Source organism: Stegodyphus dumicola, chromosome 4 (genome assembly GCF_044657685.1).
Source record: "Stegodyphus dumicola isolate Sdum_Otavi_A_Nest chromosome 4, ASM4465768v1".
Lineage (NCBI taxonomy): Eukaryota > Metazoa > Arthropoda > Arachnida > Araneae > Eresidae > Stegodyphus > Stegodyphus dumicola.
In genome coordinates this window covers 67,199,201-67,218,861 of record NC_140771.1, presented here as the reverse complement: position 1 = coordinate 67,218,861, position 19,661 = coordinate 67,199,201, and the positions used below count along the sequence as shown (strand labels likewise).

Below are 19,661 nucleotides of genomic sequence, written 5' to 3'. Positions count from 1 at the left end.
GTGAACATTTTAAGATACGACTTGAAATATGGATCCCTGTGATTTCAACCATATATCCCTTGCTGGTTTAATGTGCTAACCAATTACATTACGAGGAAATGCACTTAAGAACTTGATAATTCTTAACTTTCTTACGAAATTAAAAGAGACTAGAGAGAGGCACGACACGCAGTCAACATATTCACGTCGTAAAGAATTATCAGCCATCATATTTTAGTTCGGGTGACACATTAGGAATTTCCGAACAGCATTAGACATTTTGCATCCGGAAACATGGAAAATCAACATGCCCTTGCCGAAATTCAAGCAACAGTTTTTCACATGCATTCTAACCAACTACTCCACGAGAACACACATCAAGAGTATCATTCCTCGTTATCTAGTTATATATAGCATGGCATAAAAGAAATATGTGTAGTTTTTGCGAAAATTTAAACGTCACTAAGTTTCGATATACAAATGATAAAATGGTTGTAAACTGCATACACAACGTAAAAAGTTAGTAAATTTCAAAAAGTTTATAACTCAGTTTATTTATTATATATGCTATAGCAGTAACCCGGAAATATATATAAGTGCTGTATATATGTCTGGTTAAGAATTTTAATATTAGCCTTCAGATGCCTAAATAATATATATATATATATATATATATATAAAACGATTTTAATGAATCCAGCTAATGTAATTTCACAAATGCAGCTAATAGTAATCAATTATAAATGAAATTAAAAATACAGTTTTAAAATCGCTTAGGTTCTTTATCAAAACAGACAGTTTAATTTTTTTTTTATAAATATTTTTCATTTCGTCAAACGGCAATACACAGCCGCATAAACAATAAAAATATTCTTTTCAGGGCAGTGTCAACTGATTTTTATTTAAATACCTGAGTTTATTGTTTCAATTTGAAGGTCAATTATACAGCGTTTTGCCGAGTGGAAAAACATGCCTTTTGAATCGCTGAATTTCTTGATTCAATTGGAAACATATATCTCAGCTTTCTTGGGTGGCAACACACTACTTTTAAATGGCTGAATTTTTAATGAAACGTTCATTAAATTCGTACACAATTTAAAGTAAATAAAAAAATTCAAAATACAAAATTTACGTTCCGAAGTGCATATTTTCGGGTACAGGAATATACGAGTTCAAAATTCGGTAGGTCTAGGTGCCGCGATTTTTCCATAATTATAGGATCATACAGCATGAACGCATTTTCTTTGCATCCATTAGATGGTATTGTACCTCAGAATATAAATATCTGCATATAAATATGCTATTGAATTATCCTTGTGCAAGTCAATATTCAAGGAACCTGCCAAGCCAATTAATAATTTTGCACTATTTGTGCAATATGTTCAGAGAATAAATCAATTGTGCAAACAATCAACGAAAATAAATTGTGCAAACAATCAACGATCTAATCGCCAGGTGAACGTGCTAATACCACTAGAACATGCACTGGCAGTATGAAAGCGAATCTTCGCATTCTGCGAATATCAAGTAAATACTCGAAAGATAGCTAACGAATAGGGTCACCCGATGACACGGGGATTTTCACTCCTTCAGCAGTAATTTTTTTTTTTTTTTTTTTTTTTACTAAGAACGAGCCTACCAGAGGCCGAGCGGAAATGACGCTGAACACTGGTGGTAGTTTTTAAGCTTGAAAGTACACGTGAAACGAAGATTATGTTTTTCGAATATGATTGGTTGCATCCTGTCGAAATCTGATTGTTGCGCATGCAAGACAAAATTTATGAAATCTAATCTTATTGTAATGATTCTATATTCTTCTTCTAAAATTTCTTAAAAGTTCCAGATAACATACCACTCCCGGTTTTTTCTACATGTTTTCTTTCGTTTCTCTTATTTGTCCACTAGCGGAAGAGCAGTCACTGAACACTGGTATCTCGGTGAGGGTTTCGAATCCTGCGAACAGGCTGGCTGAAAGGGCGGTTTCATGGTTTTCCCCATGTGTAACGTGTATACGAACTAGTTTCCCTTAGAAAGTCCTTCCCGAAGGCATCTCAAAAGATACCCAAGGTATCTCGAAGTGCCATAATCACATAAACCAAAAATCGACGAGGAACGAACACTCGTGGGACTCTTCTCTTTCTGGACGATTCTAAGTGTTTTGGCAGAATGCCAATCAAGATTGCGTTTGCTATAATCAAAATAAACCCGGTCTTTAGCTTCGCAAACGTTGGTCATAAACATATTGTACTTCTTGCTATGGAAGTGTTTAAATGATGCAAATAATCATGTTTTTTTTTTTTTTTTTTTTTTTTTTTTCGTTTTTAAATTAAAAGAAATCAATTTTGTCGAAATTTCAAAATCTAACTTTTCATACATTCCTTCGGTCACTATACTTATTTTTAGGAATATTTTGGATTCCATATAAAAAATTAAAACTCAAAGCCGTACTACCGTACAACAAAAGTTTACCAAGGCATATGACAATAAAATTAGAGATAATATTCAGATGGCGTATACAAAGTGAAGAACGAAATGGTTATATGTAACTAGAAAAAAACAGCAGTTAAGAAAAAAATTTCTGAATTTTATATTAAAAGATTCAGTATTGAGCATTTAGATGCAGATTATTGCAAAAAATATTGAAAAATATAACATTTTATTTCCGAATCGAGATCTTATCAAAATGGAGTTCTTATTGAGTCTAAAATAATTAGAATATTAACAACGTATTTTTATACTTTGAAAATTTATAAATTATTTTCGTGAAAATCCTCTTGGATATCAAATGTAACAAAACTATAAATTAAAGACAATAATAAATCCCATAAGAATGTTATTCAATGCGAATTAAATGAAAAAAAAGAAAATTAGAATTTTTTTATATATATCTTTTAACCATCCCCTTAATGCAAATTGAAAATAACGTCAGAATTCCCAAAATTTGAAAATAAATATCTCGGTCAGTTTTAGCCGTGGCCCACCAGTGGCCGAGCGGTAAAGTCGCTGAACACTGGTAATTCGGTCTGAAGTTCGAATCCCGCGAACGGGCTGGCTGCAGGGCGTTTTCGTGGTTTTCCCCATGTGTAACATGCATATGAGCTAGTTTCCCTCAGAAGCTCCTCCACGAAGGCATCCCTCCTCTTAGGCAGATAGCCCTCGAGGCTTTGCCATAATTACTCACACACACGATTTTAGTCATAACGGAAGTTAAATGTTTTGTACTTTACTTTTTTATATAACGAGTACAAAAGTTTCCTAAATATAGCTATAGGGATCGGAGGAATGTATAAAAAATTATGTTTCGTGCGAAATTCGTTTCTTCAAATAAAAAAAAAATATGACGTGGACATCATATAACTTCCTTGCACGTTTATTAAATTATACGTTACTTTAAACTAGTATATACATTACATTACATTGCATAACATTTTTGCGCAACTTTATGTAAACTTATTCCCTTGAATTATTCTAACTTAATTAACCGATCCCTCAAGATAAATTGAAAATTACGTCAAAAATTGCAATTTTTTAAATTTAATGTCAGGCTTAATTTTTGTCGGACGGAAGTCAAATTTTTTGAGTTTTTTTTTATTTTTCATAAAGAGTATAAAACTTTTCCAAATATAAGTATAGGGACCGGGATACGGCATTGGAAGTTATATTTCTTTATTTAAACAAAATTATTATTTTTTAATTTGACATGAGTATTTTCGCCATTAAAATGCTTCCCTAACTGGAAATATATAACTCCGACCAACGACAGAGAAAATAAGGAACATTGATAGCGTAGATCTATAACGAAGAACAAACTGGGCAGCTGAGGCCGATTAAATATTCATCTTTATTTTAAAAAGCATGGTGTGACCTCACACAACTCGGCACACTAATCACGCCTATTTCAAAAAGTTTACATTTTTGATAGTTTTCAGAAGAGAGCAGTAAGCAGTAGTCCAGCTGGTCGAAGTGTAGAAAGCAAGTGACTTCTGTTCAGGATGAAATCTTAATTCATTTTGAGTTAATTTCGGTTTTCAATGCATTTAATTGGAAAATTAATGCTGACGTAAAATTATTATTGGCTGTTTGAGTTTTAGTTCCATTTGCATCACCAGCGTTATATAAAAGTCACCTGACATGGAATAGCCTTGAAATGGCGAAGTACAGAAAAAGCTTACTATTTTTAGAACAGACAGGAGAAATGCCAAATTAAAACTAAGCATTTAGCGGCTATTGCTAATTTAAATTATAGTTCATATTTACGTTTTTTATAATACATATATATACCTTATGGCACTGCCAGTTGCAGTAAAAAAAGCAAGTGCACAACTAGATATTAAAACTGTCCCATATACAAAATTTCAATGGTTTTAATGGTTTTTGAATTATGCGAGATGCATACATACATACATACATACATAAATTTACATAAACACACATTTTTATTTTCCCCTTTGAAGTGAATATTTTTTATTGCAATTTTGTAATTTACATTAATTTGCCTTTTACCAGTTTATAATGTAACATGAAGAAAATAGGATGAACTTTTAAATATTTATTACGGCATTTTATTCTTTTTCATTCCGAGTTTTCAGAATTTGATTTATCATACATGCATAAATATGCAGGTACAGACATAATGAAACAATTCCTTTTGAATCAATGCTAAATCCCTTTTTCATCCGTTTCGGAAAGAAAGGTCTTTTATTATGTTTGTACATACAGGCATCACACAAAAACATCGTCGAAAGGGATACGGGAATGGTCAAAATGTATATTTCTGTTGAAATATGATACCCGACATTTTCCTGATTACTTGGTGTTGGTGTATTGAGAATACAGCAAAGCACACTAGGGCTATCTGCCTAAGGGGAGGGATGCCTTTCGAGGAGGACTTTCTAAGGGAAACTGGCTCGTATACACGTTACACATGGGGAAAACCACGAAAACGCCCATGCAGCCAGCCCGTTCGCGGGATTCGAACCTCGGACCGAACTACCAGTGTTCAGCGATTTCACCGCTCGGCCGCTGGTGGGCTTTTCCTGAATACAATGCTTCCTTTATTTAGTGCAAGGAAGTAAAAATGATGTTATGAGGTGTGTGGATGATTAATAATGTATTAACATTTTCTAATTCCAGTTATATTACTATCATTTCTATTTATGAATGCGCCCACTTTCAACAGAGATTCAACAGAGAGTTCTCTGATAAATACTTTAAGTTTTGCACTTACAAATTCCTCTTCTTGTACCATATTACATATGTATGCATATTGATACGGTTACAGCCGAAAACATCGCGGACGAAAACGTCGCGGAGAAAACAATGCAAGGCGAAAACGTCGTGGTACAGAATATCGTGGCAGAAAAGACGTCTTCAAAAATATCGTGGTAAAAAATAAAGCACCTACAAATCATCGCAAACATGCTTTTCCAAGTTTTAAAAGTTGTAAATGCATATTCGCATAATATTTGGAATCGCAAGCAATGTTAACGACACTTTAAGAATAAACGGAAACAAGACAAGATATAATTATCAGTAAAACAATATCAGATTAACAAAGGTGAAAAAAGTAATTTCAAAATTAACTAAGCACTTCTTATAGAGGTAACCTCATGCAGTTATTTATTTTTCTTTTCCTAAACATTTTTAGGCCATATTTTTCCTTAAAAATTATAAGTAAAACTTGATAAAAAAGATTCATTTATTGACGACCTTTGTAAATTAACTATGTAAATTTAAAATTATTTTAAGTGCTGTAAGCTGCATTAATTTTCTACTCATTTTCAGTTTTTGAAGTTTGAAAGTTTTGAAGGCTTAAGTTTCCTTCTTACTTATGTAAACGTTTATTATTTTATTCAAAAATATGAAATATAAAAGTAAAAATATCCCTCTTTTCTTCTTGCGCTTCCCAAATCATTGTGCGAAAATGCACGTACAGCTTTTAAAACCTGAAAAACGCATGCGTGCAATGTTATCGTCATGCGGTGATTTGCAGGTTCTTTATTTTTTACCACGATATTTTCGACAACGATGTTTTTAAACTGCGAAGTTTTTCAACCGATTTATTTTCAACGACGATATTTTGTACCACGATGTTTTAGAAGACTTAGGTGCAAAAAATCACTTGATTCCGGCTCCTGGGTTAAAGCCACATCCTCTAGGTAACAGATAGCAGTCGCATGGCTTTTTACGGCATGACACATCTAAAGCTCAAAATCGAGACTAAATTTCTCGCGCGATGCGTAGATAAGTCTTCGTTAAGTTACTCTGGGCTACGATGTCAAAAATATAATGGGGGAAAAAAAACTACTGTGATCAGCTATTAATGGCGTAGATGTTTTAGAACTGCCCTGTTTTCTCTTTGCTTCCTTTCCTCGCACGATGTTTTGTACCATGATGTTTTCGCCTTGCGTTGTTTTCTCCCCAACATTTTCGTCCTCGATGTTTTCGGCGGACACTATTGATAAACAGATTTATTATATTTAAGATACGTTAAGAAAATTTTAGCTTTTCTTTTAACAATAAATACTTTACGGAAACTTAGAACTAAGGAAAAACAGTACATCGTTACAGAAAATTTATTGAATAAATAAAAGAAATTTTCTGAAATGCATCAAATAACGCTATCTTCAAGTATGTTTTAATTTTTAGTTGACTATCTTTAACAGTATTGATCATTATTGCAGGATATTGAAAATAAATAGAAATATAATTTTGAGAAGCGATATGTATGGGTTGAAAACAAATATTACCATGCAATTTAGATTAGGAATGAAATTTCTAAATAATTTTAAATCTCACCTTTACTTTTTTAAAGCAGCAAAGATCATTAACAAAGTTTCCAAAAAAAGGGCCTTTAAATGTTTCGCGCAAACTTGTGTAAATGGATAATCATCTTTCTTGAACTGAGGTAATATTTGCAGATAAATGCGGGTAATTGAATGGGTTTAATCAATGTTCTTTGAAATACAATTTTTCTTTTACTTTGCGCCTGACAGTTCAAAGAAATGGTTGCCAGTTAGGTACTTCAACTCGTATTTTGCTGAGGAAGAAACGTGTTATCTCTAGAAAACAGTATTTTAACACACAATAACTAAAAAAAATACATTCTCGAGTTTCGAAAATGTGTGCTTGTCAGAAAATGCTTAAACTAATTCTTTATTTGTATCCATCTTAAATCGATCAATGTAAATATACTTCAAAATACAGAATTCCTGTTAAAAGTTTGGATTATTTTTTAATCATTATTTTATTTTTTATTTTTTAAAATGAAGGATACGGAAGTGCTGATTTGGATCGTATTTCATGAGGATAAAGCAGTACTTGAGTTCCTAATGATTAGGTAAGAAGTATTGAACATCCAATCCTCCACTATACAGCAGATTGAGCGAAATGAATCCATTTATTGGTCTTAACAAAACCTGTAATTTACTCGTGTTGAATTTCTTTATTTCGGATCCTGTAAACACATATTTGTAGTTAAAAGATTCAGATGTCTAAATGGAAGAAACAATCAGTGCAGAACTATCAAGAATAAATTCTTTTTATTCTTGAAATATTTTTATTCTTGAAAAGTAAATTTACATATTAGCGCGTTTTGAAATTTTTGGCATATTTGTTATAAGCCATAATAACGGCAAATGTGTTTTTTATGCACTTTGTTAAATTTGTTTCAAAGAATGAACGATACACTTCCCGCCCCCGCTCGAGCACAATGAAAGGGAAAGGAAAATAGGTTACCATAAATTAAGAATTTCGCCATTTATTCTCGGCGCAAACTGAGAAAATGCGCCAAGGTGAAATTTTAAATTTCTTAGTAAGTTTCTCACCAAACTTTACAAAATTTCAGTCATAGATTCGAAATACGAAAACAAATCTTTATGCAATTTCAGAAAAACTCCAATTTTATGTCAAAATACTTATGTTAGAAAAATACTGTATAAAAATCTAATTTATATACTATGTTGTGCTTTCGAGACATGAAAAACACTAATCAAATTTCGTGAATCGGGTCAGTAGAACTAAAGATACAAAACTGTCACATTTTTTCCCTTTTCCTTTTTTTTTTTTTTTTTTTTTTTTGTGTGTGTGTGTGTGTGTGCGGGGGTGTAAAATGTACCTCCGGCGGCCCACCAGCGGCCGAGTGTTAAAGTCGCTGAACATTGATAGTTCCGACCTGGGTTCTATTCCAGGCGAACGTGCTGGCTTCATAGGCTTTCCGTAGTTTTTCACATGTGTAATGTGTATACGAGTCAGTTTACCTAAAAAAGTTCTTCACGAAGGCATCCCTCCCCTTAGGCCCAAGTGTGCTTTGCCTAATCAAATAAACCGAAACTGAATCCTACGTAAAAAGAGAAGAGGCTTTTGAATTGCAATTTCCATTGCGAAAGAGACACAGAAGTCCTATTAATAAGGTCAATAATTTTCCCACGACTTGAATTTCTACAATTATTTCCCGAATTTTAAGAGATCTTTCTAAGATTTTTGTGAATATTAAATTTTCTCTGAATATCGAATGAATTCATGAATTTCCTAAGTTTTCATCATTTTTTTAAAACCGATTATAACCCTCATATTGTTTTTATAATTAAATAAATCCATGTTACTCTCCTTTAGAATTTACGTAAAAATACCTAGCGAAGTAATTTTATTCCCAAACCCAAACTAAAAAAATCCATTTTGAATTACTTTGAGTTTCAAAGGACTTCTGGTATACGGTAAAAATTCGTTTTCTGAAGTTATATAAAATAATCTTTGCTTCCTACAAATGCTAATAAACAGTAATGATGTCAAAAGATCCGTTCTTAAAAATGTGCCACTAATGAAGGAAATTTGTGCATATATACTATCAAGCTGGCAAGAAGATAATTTCGGTTTCTTAGTGTGAAATAAAACTCTGTTTTTCTATACATAATATGAATTTTTATCAATCAAATATCTTCCATTCTGTTCGATAACCTTTTGCCATCTTTCTGGAAACTTCATGATTTCGCTCTCATAGAATTTCTGTTCTAGGCAAAAGCCTCAACCAGCTTCTATTTGAGGTAATCGTTATTATTGAAGTTTTCACCATTTGCGAAATTTTGTAACTTCGAAACAAATGATAATTCGATGATGCAAGATAGGGGCTACAGGCTACATGGAAGATGCGACGTTACTTCCTAGCCGAGCTGCAATCATTTCGTATGAGCTATTAATTTATGTGAAACCTCACATTGCCTTTGTGGAACACAATTCCTTTGCGATTTGCCAATTATAGCTTTTTCTCTTTGATTGCTTTTTCAAGTTTCATAATTTGTTGGCAGTAAACATCTGAGTAGTCACGAAGCATAGGAGACAGGTTGCACCTAGAGCACCGATTTTCTGAAAGAGTCGACAAATTTGTTCTTACAAGGGATAACTGAATAAAAATATATTTTGACTTAAATTACCATTATTTTTAGTTTGTACAGAGAAATAAATTTACTAAGTCAGCAAAATTGATGGAGCTGCCCCTTCTGGTGGGGATGGGTAACAATTGATAATTTAGCATACAAAGAGCTTTCAAATTTTGATTTTAAAATTTCTTTCAAGTCTTTGTTGCGCATTTATTTGTATTAAGCAGAAAAACCTGTACAGTTGAATCCATTTTCACCGACAACAACGAGACTGCGCCGATAAAAGATAACTGATTATACATTGCTAAAACTCACTTGCTCATGTTTTGTGATGGCATCTGAAAAAATTGCAGCAGTGTTTTCAACCTATTGGCCACAATTAAATAAATTAAACACATAATATCAAAATCGTACAAATTATTTAAAATTAAAACATATAACATGATTTTATTTTTCAGAAAAAGAAATTAAACAACATTTTAAAATTTTCATATTTATTATCACATGAAACCTACAAATGTTTTTTCTGTGACAGCATATAACTTCAGATGTCTGCCTGTTTACAAGATTGTCGCTGTAGTTTTAAAAGTTCGCTATGTATGCAGTAAAAATTAATAACATCATATAAAGACATATGCGAACATTTCTTGAGAAATCTTATGAAAATTTTGCAATTTTTCTTCAGATGTCTTTCATGTAACTTTCTTTCAGTGCGTGTCGTCTTCATGCTCCTCCTCCTTCTTCACATTATCATCATTATCTTTCTCCGTTCACAGTACCTGTTCAATTATTTCGCCTTCATCTTGACAGAGCGCAGCGGAAACAGAAATATCTACATTCATCCATAGTTGCACTTAGCACTAATCTCCTCCGAATATGTTATGGGGTTTTACTTGATCTGGAACTGGTAATTAATTCAATAACCTTAACAAAGCGTTTCTATACCTGGAACAGCTAAAACGTCATAGAAAGGTTTAAACAACCATTTTATTTTAACAGAATTTAGAACATAAATGCCCTTTCTTGTGCTAACAAGATCAGGAATAATTCGTGTTGATGCAACTAAACAAAGCAATCAAATTCAAGTTAAGCATGGACCAGTAGCCAAAGACTCTAACCGGAGCATAAAAATAAATTTGTCGGCAGCGAAGTAACAAGCAGAATAATTACAACTGTCCGAGCTGGCAAAAACTAAACATATTGGGCTCAAGCAACCAGAAACACGCTTTCTCTTAAAATCCAAATACTTCAGCTTAAATATAAATTATCTCATTTACATTCTGGTAAGGTAAACGGAAAAGAGAAGTTATAGTAAAGATCAAAATTATAATAACTGGTTAATTAAATAACACCACTACAAATATAAGTAAATCCAAGATGTTTGATAAGGATGTCGGACATGTTTTAAAATAAAGTAATCTTTGTTGCTCGACTCGTCATCTACGAGCATAATTACTGGCTACAATTTACGCCAACAGCGACGTAGTAAAGTAATGTTCTTTAAGTGATCTTCTCAGGAAAAAGATAAAATAAATACAGCTTCCTTAAGTGTAAACTATTTATAAGGACGTACAAAAAAATATCCATATCTCCTCTTTGTATTCTTGACAGTTCCTTGGTTCACGAGTTGGATAAGGCTTGTTACACTGAACGGCTGAAACATAACACGAATGTTTTCAACCTTGAAGTCTTCAAATTGTTAATTCATTACATACTTATATATTTCAAAACTATAAATTTCGAATTTAAATTTAAATTTTTACAACTGCTGTGATTTTGATATTGTTGGTTAAATGAGTGCTTGTTAGGAGGGATTCTACTGTATCTACATATGAATGATTTCGCTTGCATGCACTGTGAAAATAATACCTGAGGCTCGCTCTGAAAATAATACCTGAGGCTCCATCCTAACCCAAAAAATGATGAGGATTCAAAATTCAAACCACAGTTTCAATTTAATTTGGAGTACTTTTCCACAATCCTGAAGTCGAAAACTATAGGACAAATCAAACCTAACACAACCTGTATTTTGTATTTTACTCTTTCTGATTTCCTTCTTTTAACAGCCATTTTTCTAAGGAAAACACTTTTCTCTAAAGAAAATAAAATAAAAGTAATCTTTATTTATATTTTCCTTTTTATTTCCGTCTCTGAATTTTATCATCACTCGTGAAAGGAAAATACCTTAATATTATCTTGCTCATGCTAAAAGGTTTGGATAAAAGATTCCTGAAAAGTTTAAAATCATGAGAAGTGACATCAAGATGAATCATGCAGTCCTAAGCTTCTTCGAAAAAGGTTTTACTAGTGAAATTCCCGTGGCCTTTTCTTGGGAAAAAATGTGATTTTCAATTACATTTTAGAATGCTCAAACTGAATTTCTTTCGATTGAAATAGTTTTATCATAGAAGAATCTATATATTTCTCTGCATTTATTGACACAAGGGAGCACCTACTTACAAAAAGACAAAGAAGGAATTGAGGAAAGTAAAGTAGAAAGGTTTTAGTGATAAACGCATAGCTGATACGAACTCGAAAGTATCTATGCAGACGTCAGAAATGTATCCTTATTTTGCATTAAATCAGTTTCAATATATACTATCTTAAGAGTAATATGGCAGGGTTTAATATTAAACAGCAGTTGGAATTATCTATCACATAATTAGAGCTCCTATGGTATTTCGCAGCTGACAAATTATTAACACAATCGATAGAATTAGATACAAGGATTTACAAAGTTTCATCATATATTGTCTATTGAACAGATATTTACATTTTTCTCAGATCCAGAATAAGGATTCAGTGAAGTCAGTTTCCATCACCTTTATGAGCATGGAACTTTAATGCATTTTTCAATAACTGTGCAAGATGTGTTATGCAACGAATGTATGTTTTAATTTCATTAAACAATAGTTTGGTGGATGAGTATCATTTCAATATACATCATATTGTTAATGGCTAAAATGCGGAAACAATAATATAGTACAATTTAGAATCTGCGTGAGATAATGATTGCAATAGCATTACTTTAGAGCATATTGGGTAAAGTTTATTATCATTTAAATTAACAATGAAGCCTAGAATTCATTTTGTTCCGGCTTCACAACTATAGACATGCATTCACTACCTGCACATTGTATTCACTCTAATAGACAATCTAATCGGTTGGTGTATTTGTATCGTATTTACAATGAACGATTTCGGCAGTTAATAGGTGTCCCGTTATTTGCTCTGTACTTCCCGAAATCATGATTACTTTGTTGTTTTCAGTCAAAAGCTATTCCTTAAGCAAACTCTAACTATTCTCAACTTCATACAGGGCTGCAGTCATGAAACCCTGTACAAATTATAACAATTATTTACTGTAATAAACATTTTTATTATTTAACAAAGGGAAATTTTACTTTTTCCACTATTTCATATAAATCTCATTTATGAGTAGCACTTAATGTAGACAACGCAAAGAAGAACTTCCAATTTGAAATTTTTGGAATAAAATGGGCCGAAAAATATTCTTAATCTAAACTACTAATTATACATTAGAAATAAGTCTAATTGTTTCATTCGCTTACTAAAGTAACTATTCATTCTGCTAGATTGCTCAATATTTCATTTTACTTTTGTTGGAAAAGACTAGGTTAGTCAACATTTAATTTTTGCTCTGCGGAAGAATGTGGTAAACTTCTCACAAAATATTTTTAATTGTTTGTAAAATGTAACTGATTATAAGAAATTCAATATTTTCTAATAAAAAAATTCTAGCGTTTAAAAATGCGATTTTCTTTTCCAACAGGAATAACTCATTTACACTCATATCCATAAATTAAGGATAATTCGGAATCACGCGGAAATCGAACTCTAAAATAAATATATCACCTGTAAAATCACTACACACATCTTCAAGAATCATATGCAAATTTCCGGCAGTAACCAGATGACACCGATGGTACATCACAATAACCAGAGTGTAAGAGAGTGATATATAAGGAATACAGGCAAAGAAGTAAAATTGTTCGCAGGCGCTTTATAAGCATTTCAGTGCAATAACCGAATAGTTATGACACAAAGGACGCATTTGGATGATTTTTTACGTGGTAGAATTATCGGCCGTTGGGAATGTGGGCGTACCCAATTGGAAGTACCAGACGAACTTGGAATTGTCCAGAGTGTCATCTCCAGGCTTTGGCAACTATTCCAAGATGATGGTAATTGTGAGAAGATGTTACACCACAGGTCACCCCAGAGTTACAACGTCGAATGAGGATCGGTATTTGGCAGTTACTGTCAAAAGAAACAGGCGGAGCACAGCCTCAGACCTGTCTCGTCAGTGGACAAGTTCAAGGCAGACCGTGTACAGACGCTTAGAGCAGATTGGTCTATATGCTCGTAGACCTGTCAGATGCGTTCCACTTACTGCAACTCACTGTCGCCTGCGGTTAGCTTGGAGTAGAGAGCATGCATTATGGACAGCGCAACAGTGGGCTTGTGTGATGTTTTCCAACGAGTCCAGGTTTAGCTTGTAGTCTGATTCTCGCCGGACGTTCATATAGAGAGCTCCAGGTACCCGTTACCACCAAGAAAACATCATTGAACGACACCGTTACGGTGGTGCAGGAGTGCTCGTTTGGGGTGGAATTATTCTGGGTTCCAGAACTGACCTGCATGTTCAAATTGGAACCATGACAAACCAAATCTATCGAGACGTCATTCTGGAATAACATGTACGTTTCTTTCGGGGCGCCATGGGCGCACAATTTGTGTTTATGGATGACAACGCCCGTCCTCACCGTGCAAACATCGTAAGCGAATGCCTTCAATCGGAGGATATCACCCGTATGGACTGGCCAGCATTCTCTCCGGACTTGAATGCAGTAGAGCACGTGTGGGATATGCTTGGCCGACAAGTTGCAGCCCGTCAACCTCCTCCTACATGTCTACCGGAGAGCATTGCTTTTTGAGTAGTGTAATATCCCTCAAGTTCAGATCGATAATAGGCGTTGTACGGACTGTATTGCATCGTCTGGGAGACATATAATGTATTAACAATCATACCAACCATGTAATATTGGTTTTTTGTAAATAGATTTTTTTTGTAATTTGCTCCTGTCAGAAAAATCGCTAATTTTTTTAATAATATCAAACATATAGCATCTTTTTATGCTCTTTACGTTTTGTTTAATAATTAAGCTTTACAAATAAGCCAAATTTTTGCTTCTAACTCTTCCTTTGCCTGATTTTGTATTATCTTTAATTTATGGACATGAGTGTATTATCCATCTGACAAACTCATTTAGTTTTGTTGAACAGATTGTTTTTCCAATAATGTTTTTAAGTCGGAAGCTGTAAGAAAACTGCTACATTTATGCGGTTTAGATGAATATAAAGTGGTACTAAATCAGTAACACATTATATGCAACTGAATCTTTAATTCTCAATTTTCGATTTTAAAGGATGACTCAATACATCTCCATAAATATGTTTCGGAAACATAGCTGCAAACAACATAGCTGCAAAGAAGACAAAAAACAAACAAGAAAAGGTAACACATTCCAAGCGTGAGGAAAAATATTGCGCATCTAAAAACGTGGAAGTGTTTGAATTATTCATATAAGTCACAAAGCAATAACAAACATCCTTTTGAGAAATATCTCATGCATAGAAATGATTGAACTGGAGTTGGTTTACATAGTACTTACATCAACATCTATTCCTAGCTGTGGGAATGTCTTCAGGGGAGGTTCAGAGGCAGGGACATATCTGAAGAACTCCCCCATGTTCTTATACCACTTGACAGCGTACAAGGTCTCGTTGCCGAGTTCGTAACCACACTTTAGTCGAACACTATCCCCAGTTACCACGGGGGTGGGAATGTGCAACATATTAATCCTGAGAGGTATATGGGATCTGGAACCTAAAAGAGGAAAGTTGTTTATTTAAACATGATATTTTCCAAAAATATACAATTATTTTGAAAACACTGTAATACACAATGTGTTTTTTAATTTGGTTTTGCAATTTGTATAAAGTAAAATTTATTTTATTGGGTGTCATTTTTCTCAGTCACACTTTTTTAAGTTATCAGCAGCATAATCTCTGCAATAAATGCGATTTCATGCATATAATGTATTACGCATAAATTTATAGTACGTTATAAGACAATGTTTAACTGTCTGTGGGATGGTAGCTTTATAATGTATGGCGGAAACGAAGAAATTGTTGGCAGAACGAGTATATTTGAGAAATTAACCATAACGTCACATTCTAAATAGTTACGTTAAACGCAATATCCACTGGAGTGTGTGTGTGTGATTATGGCAAAGCCTCGAGGGCTATCTGCCTAAAGGGAGGTATGCTTTCGTGGAGGACTTTCTAAGGGAAACTGGTTCGTATACACTTTACACATGGGGAAAACCACGAAACCACCCATGCAGCCAGCCCGTTCGCGGGATTCGAACCTCGGACAAACTACCAGTGTTCAGCGACTTTACCGCTCGGCCGCTGGTGGGCTCCAATATCCACTGGAAAAGTAGCCCTTAGTCTTAGTAACAATTCAAGAAGTCAACCAGTATGATCGATTTTGGCTGATTCTTCACCAGATTTGTGGATATTGTTCTCGTTCCCTATCACGACCTCTAAAATTGAATTTTAGCTTCTTGCATAAAAAGAAGTAGGATTGAAATTGATCGATTGCAGACTACCATAATTCCTTCTTTAGTCGAATATTCTGTGAAAATGCTATTCCATTATGCAGTACGACACGTAGCATTTGCCATCACAAGGCATTCATCTGTATGTAAAATTTAATAACAATATGGCGAAACACTTTTCAGTGTCTTCGCGGTAATAATGTGGATTACTCTCACTCTATAGACTGCTCTGTTTTTGTAGCCGAAGCTTTTCTTGAACGTTATTCGTTTGCCACATATTCCGGATGGTCTGAAAATGTCTTATGCTATCTAAAATCTCATACACTTTACTTTGTGAAGATATTTATGTGGCATATTTCACTTCCTGGTACCTTTGTTTTAGGCTTTCACTGATTATTGCAAATTGGTATTCATATTATTGAAGAACTTACTAATTCAGTAACATTAGTATATACATTAATAAAAACTGTTCTCTAACGATGCCTAATAACCCTTGGGAGTTCGCAGTTGCGTAGATGAACAAGCAAGGCTGTGTGCATGTATCCTAATACTGTCGAATGTTTAGAGTTTATTAACGAAAGCTTCCTTCCTTCGCCATTTTCCATTAAAGACCCAACCAGATAGCTAATTACTGCTTATAAATGTATTTCCGCGTTGATATATACTACTTAGCAGTTTACTCAACAAAGATTTCAACCTTTTTAGTCTCTTTCTTCAAAATTTCGCTCTTTTACCTTAAACAAACCCAGGGACTTATTTAACTATTTAAACAGTCTAGGTTTTCATTTCAAAATGTATTTTTCACCTAAAATCAGTTATGTTTTAATCAGTTGTCAAATTTTAATCAATCTCGAAACTTACGTTTATTACTTAAGTTATTTGGATGTGTTTCTATCCAACATGTTAATTTATATGATGGGAAACTTACGAAAAATAGAATCAAAATTTAATATTTTGGAGTAAAGGAAAGCAAATTAATAGCTAATTAATTTCATTGAAAACTGGATTTAGATTTATCCTGATACACTCAATTTCTTCTCCAATTTCGCAAAATCCCATAATGTTCAATACCCGGATGTGCCAATAATGTGCTTCAAATTCTAAGCGTACCAAACTTTTCTAAAAACTTTGCTTTTTTTGAAATACATTGATATATGAAGCATGTCATCTTGATTCTTGCAGAATTGACTTCCTCTCCTGAAGCCAGAACTACAAGTCGCAAGATGGTAAATTGAAGACTAATGTGAAAAATTAAAAATTTTGAGCAGAAATTATAGATTATAGATATATAATTACACATTCAAAAATTTTAATTCCTAATTCATCTGAACAATAGTTATAAAATTTGTTAAATGAATATTCTAATTATTGAAAAATATATTTTTTATGAATATTCTGCTACAATCCATTACATTATTTAGATAAATGATTCAGTAATTTGGGAGTATTAATGCCTCTCCCTCTGAAATGATATGATTCTTCAATTTTTCAGCATTGAGACTGTTCCTGCATTATTTCGCATATTCGTATAATTTCATTGCTGTATTCATCTGTTGATTTTATTTGTTTTAAATTCCATTATGTTTCGCAAATATTCATTTTTTGTGATTTTTAAATTTAAACAGATCCACATATAAAATTTTGGGATGATTTTATAAATTTATGAATATATGCATAGATGAGTCATGTGCTTTATAGAAACAGAAGGCAAGTTGGAGGTAAATTTCAGTTAAATATACTTTCATATTTATTTTTTTTAAACGTACATGCAAAACTACTCAACCCCCGAGAAATAGCATTATAATAAATGGAAAATGTTTTCCAAGGCATTTTTATTAACATTTTATAAAACAATAAATTAAACATTTACAACTAATTTGAAGAAAAAAATAAATCACTTCATTTAAAATAATGATATAAAGCATTTTCACAACCACTATGTATTTTCCGACTAAACATTATGCTAGCCTTCAGAAGTAGAATATAACCAGTGAATAATAAAAGCCCAGTCAGTAGCACTTCTAAATTCTTGATATGGAGTATACAAATGACATAACATATTTAGACATTTACTTATGAAAAGTACTTGTTTTATAACTGAGGAATAACATAGTGATAATTATACAAATTTTTCTATAAGCTTTAACAATGCTCTCCTGTGTTTCTGTTACAATGATTCGACCATCTTAAAAGTTTATGCAAATATCAGTAACACGAGCATAAATTCAAGTACTGCATTTATAAACTATAGTTTACGCTGAATTAAAGAAGAATTCCTGTTTGAAAAAGTGTCCGTCCGTTTTGCAGCATGCTTCAGAGCTGCTTCCCCCATTAGTGACCAAGTGGCTAAGACCACTGACTATTAGAAGTTCGACTCGGATTCTATGCTAGGCTGCGTTGCTGGATTATGTAGTTTTCTATATCTGTTGCATGAATACTAGCTGGTTTTCCTTAGAAAGTCGTCCATATGAAGTTATGCCTCCCCATAGGCAAGCAGCTGTTGTGCGTTTCGCCGTACTCAAATAAGCGTACCTAATCGAACCTGACCAGCTAGTCGGCCAAGATTTTGAGAGCATTTGTTGCGTAAGTGGAAGTTTAAAATTATAGAACTAAATTTATCCGAATAATTAGAATATATACAGGTGATGAAATTTGGTAATTAAAATCATAAACAATTAGTAGTAAGCACTTATGCATATTTAAATCAGCATTTATGTGTATTTTAATAAGTTAACCGAATCTTCAAGCTTTTCGGGGATATTTAATTTTAGATTACGTCACAAATTTTTGCATCACATTGCGTTTTCAAATAATGTTTATTTAGTTGTTAGTTTTTATTCCTCTTCTAGAGATAGTTTGCCATGATACTTGTGCAGCCTGTTGATGAGCTTGATTTTAATTTATGCAACAAGCTGTAGATTCAAGTAAAGTTGCCCGTTGTAAATTAAGCTACAATATAATGTAATGTTTACTTATTAATCTAAGCTTTAATGCCGAACATAATTTACTACCTGCTGATACATTTAACGTTTAGCATTAATATAACCTTATTCGGCAAATTACTTTTACACCTCATTAATTTTATTAATACATAAAAAAATGGAATTTCCTTCAGATAAAAGTACCATATTGTTATTTACTGTTGTAGAAACTTCCGATTCCTTTCAAATTTTCGGACACGATCACGGACACCGTCATTCAAATAATTAATAGATAGTTAATTAATTATAATCTATAGGCTATATTTATAAATCTACATTAAGGATCACTTCATTAGGGGAAAAATATTGGAGATATAGATAAGAATGAACATGATAGATCCGAAACGGAGCATATAAATTTACGCTATGAAAACTGTTCTCTCAAACGAGTTCTATTTTTTTAACTACATCAAAATTAAATTTTAAAAATTTCTAATTGTATCGAATTCGATAGCTAAGCGATAAATACGTCATGCCTCTTTTAAGATAATTCTAATTTCAGTACATATCTATGTTTGTAATCTTTTAGAAAACACGTTTAAAATCTAATGGTTTTATTTAAACAAAGAATCGAGCTTGAGAAACTCTTAATCTGTAGATGACAGCCTTATAAATGTGTCATAGAAGCCTTTAACTCCCTAATTGCTTCCACTTTGTTTCTGAACGTATAGCTAGACAGT

At 33.0% G+C, this 19,661-nt stretch overlaps 1 protein-coding gene across 3 annotated transcripts in view; it reads right to left on the bottom strand.

Moving 5' to 3' along the window:
• Window positions 1-19,661, bottom strand: part of LOC118188636 (cell adhesion molecule 2-like) — a 1,428,898-nt gene that overhangs the window by 568,443 nt on the left and 840,794 nt on the right. For all 3 annotated transcript variants that reach the window (XM_085815032.1, XM_085815034.1, XM_085815033.1), the window contains one exon: window positions 15,050-15,264. In XM_085815032.1, coding sequence (XP_085671158.1) covers window positions 15,050-15,264 — 215 coding nt within the window. The remainder of the gene's footprint in view (window positions 1-15,049; window positions 15,265-19,661) is intronic.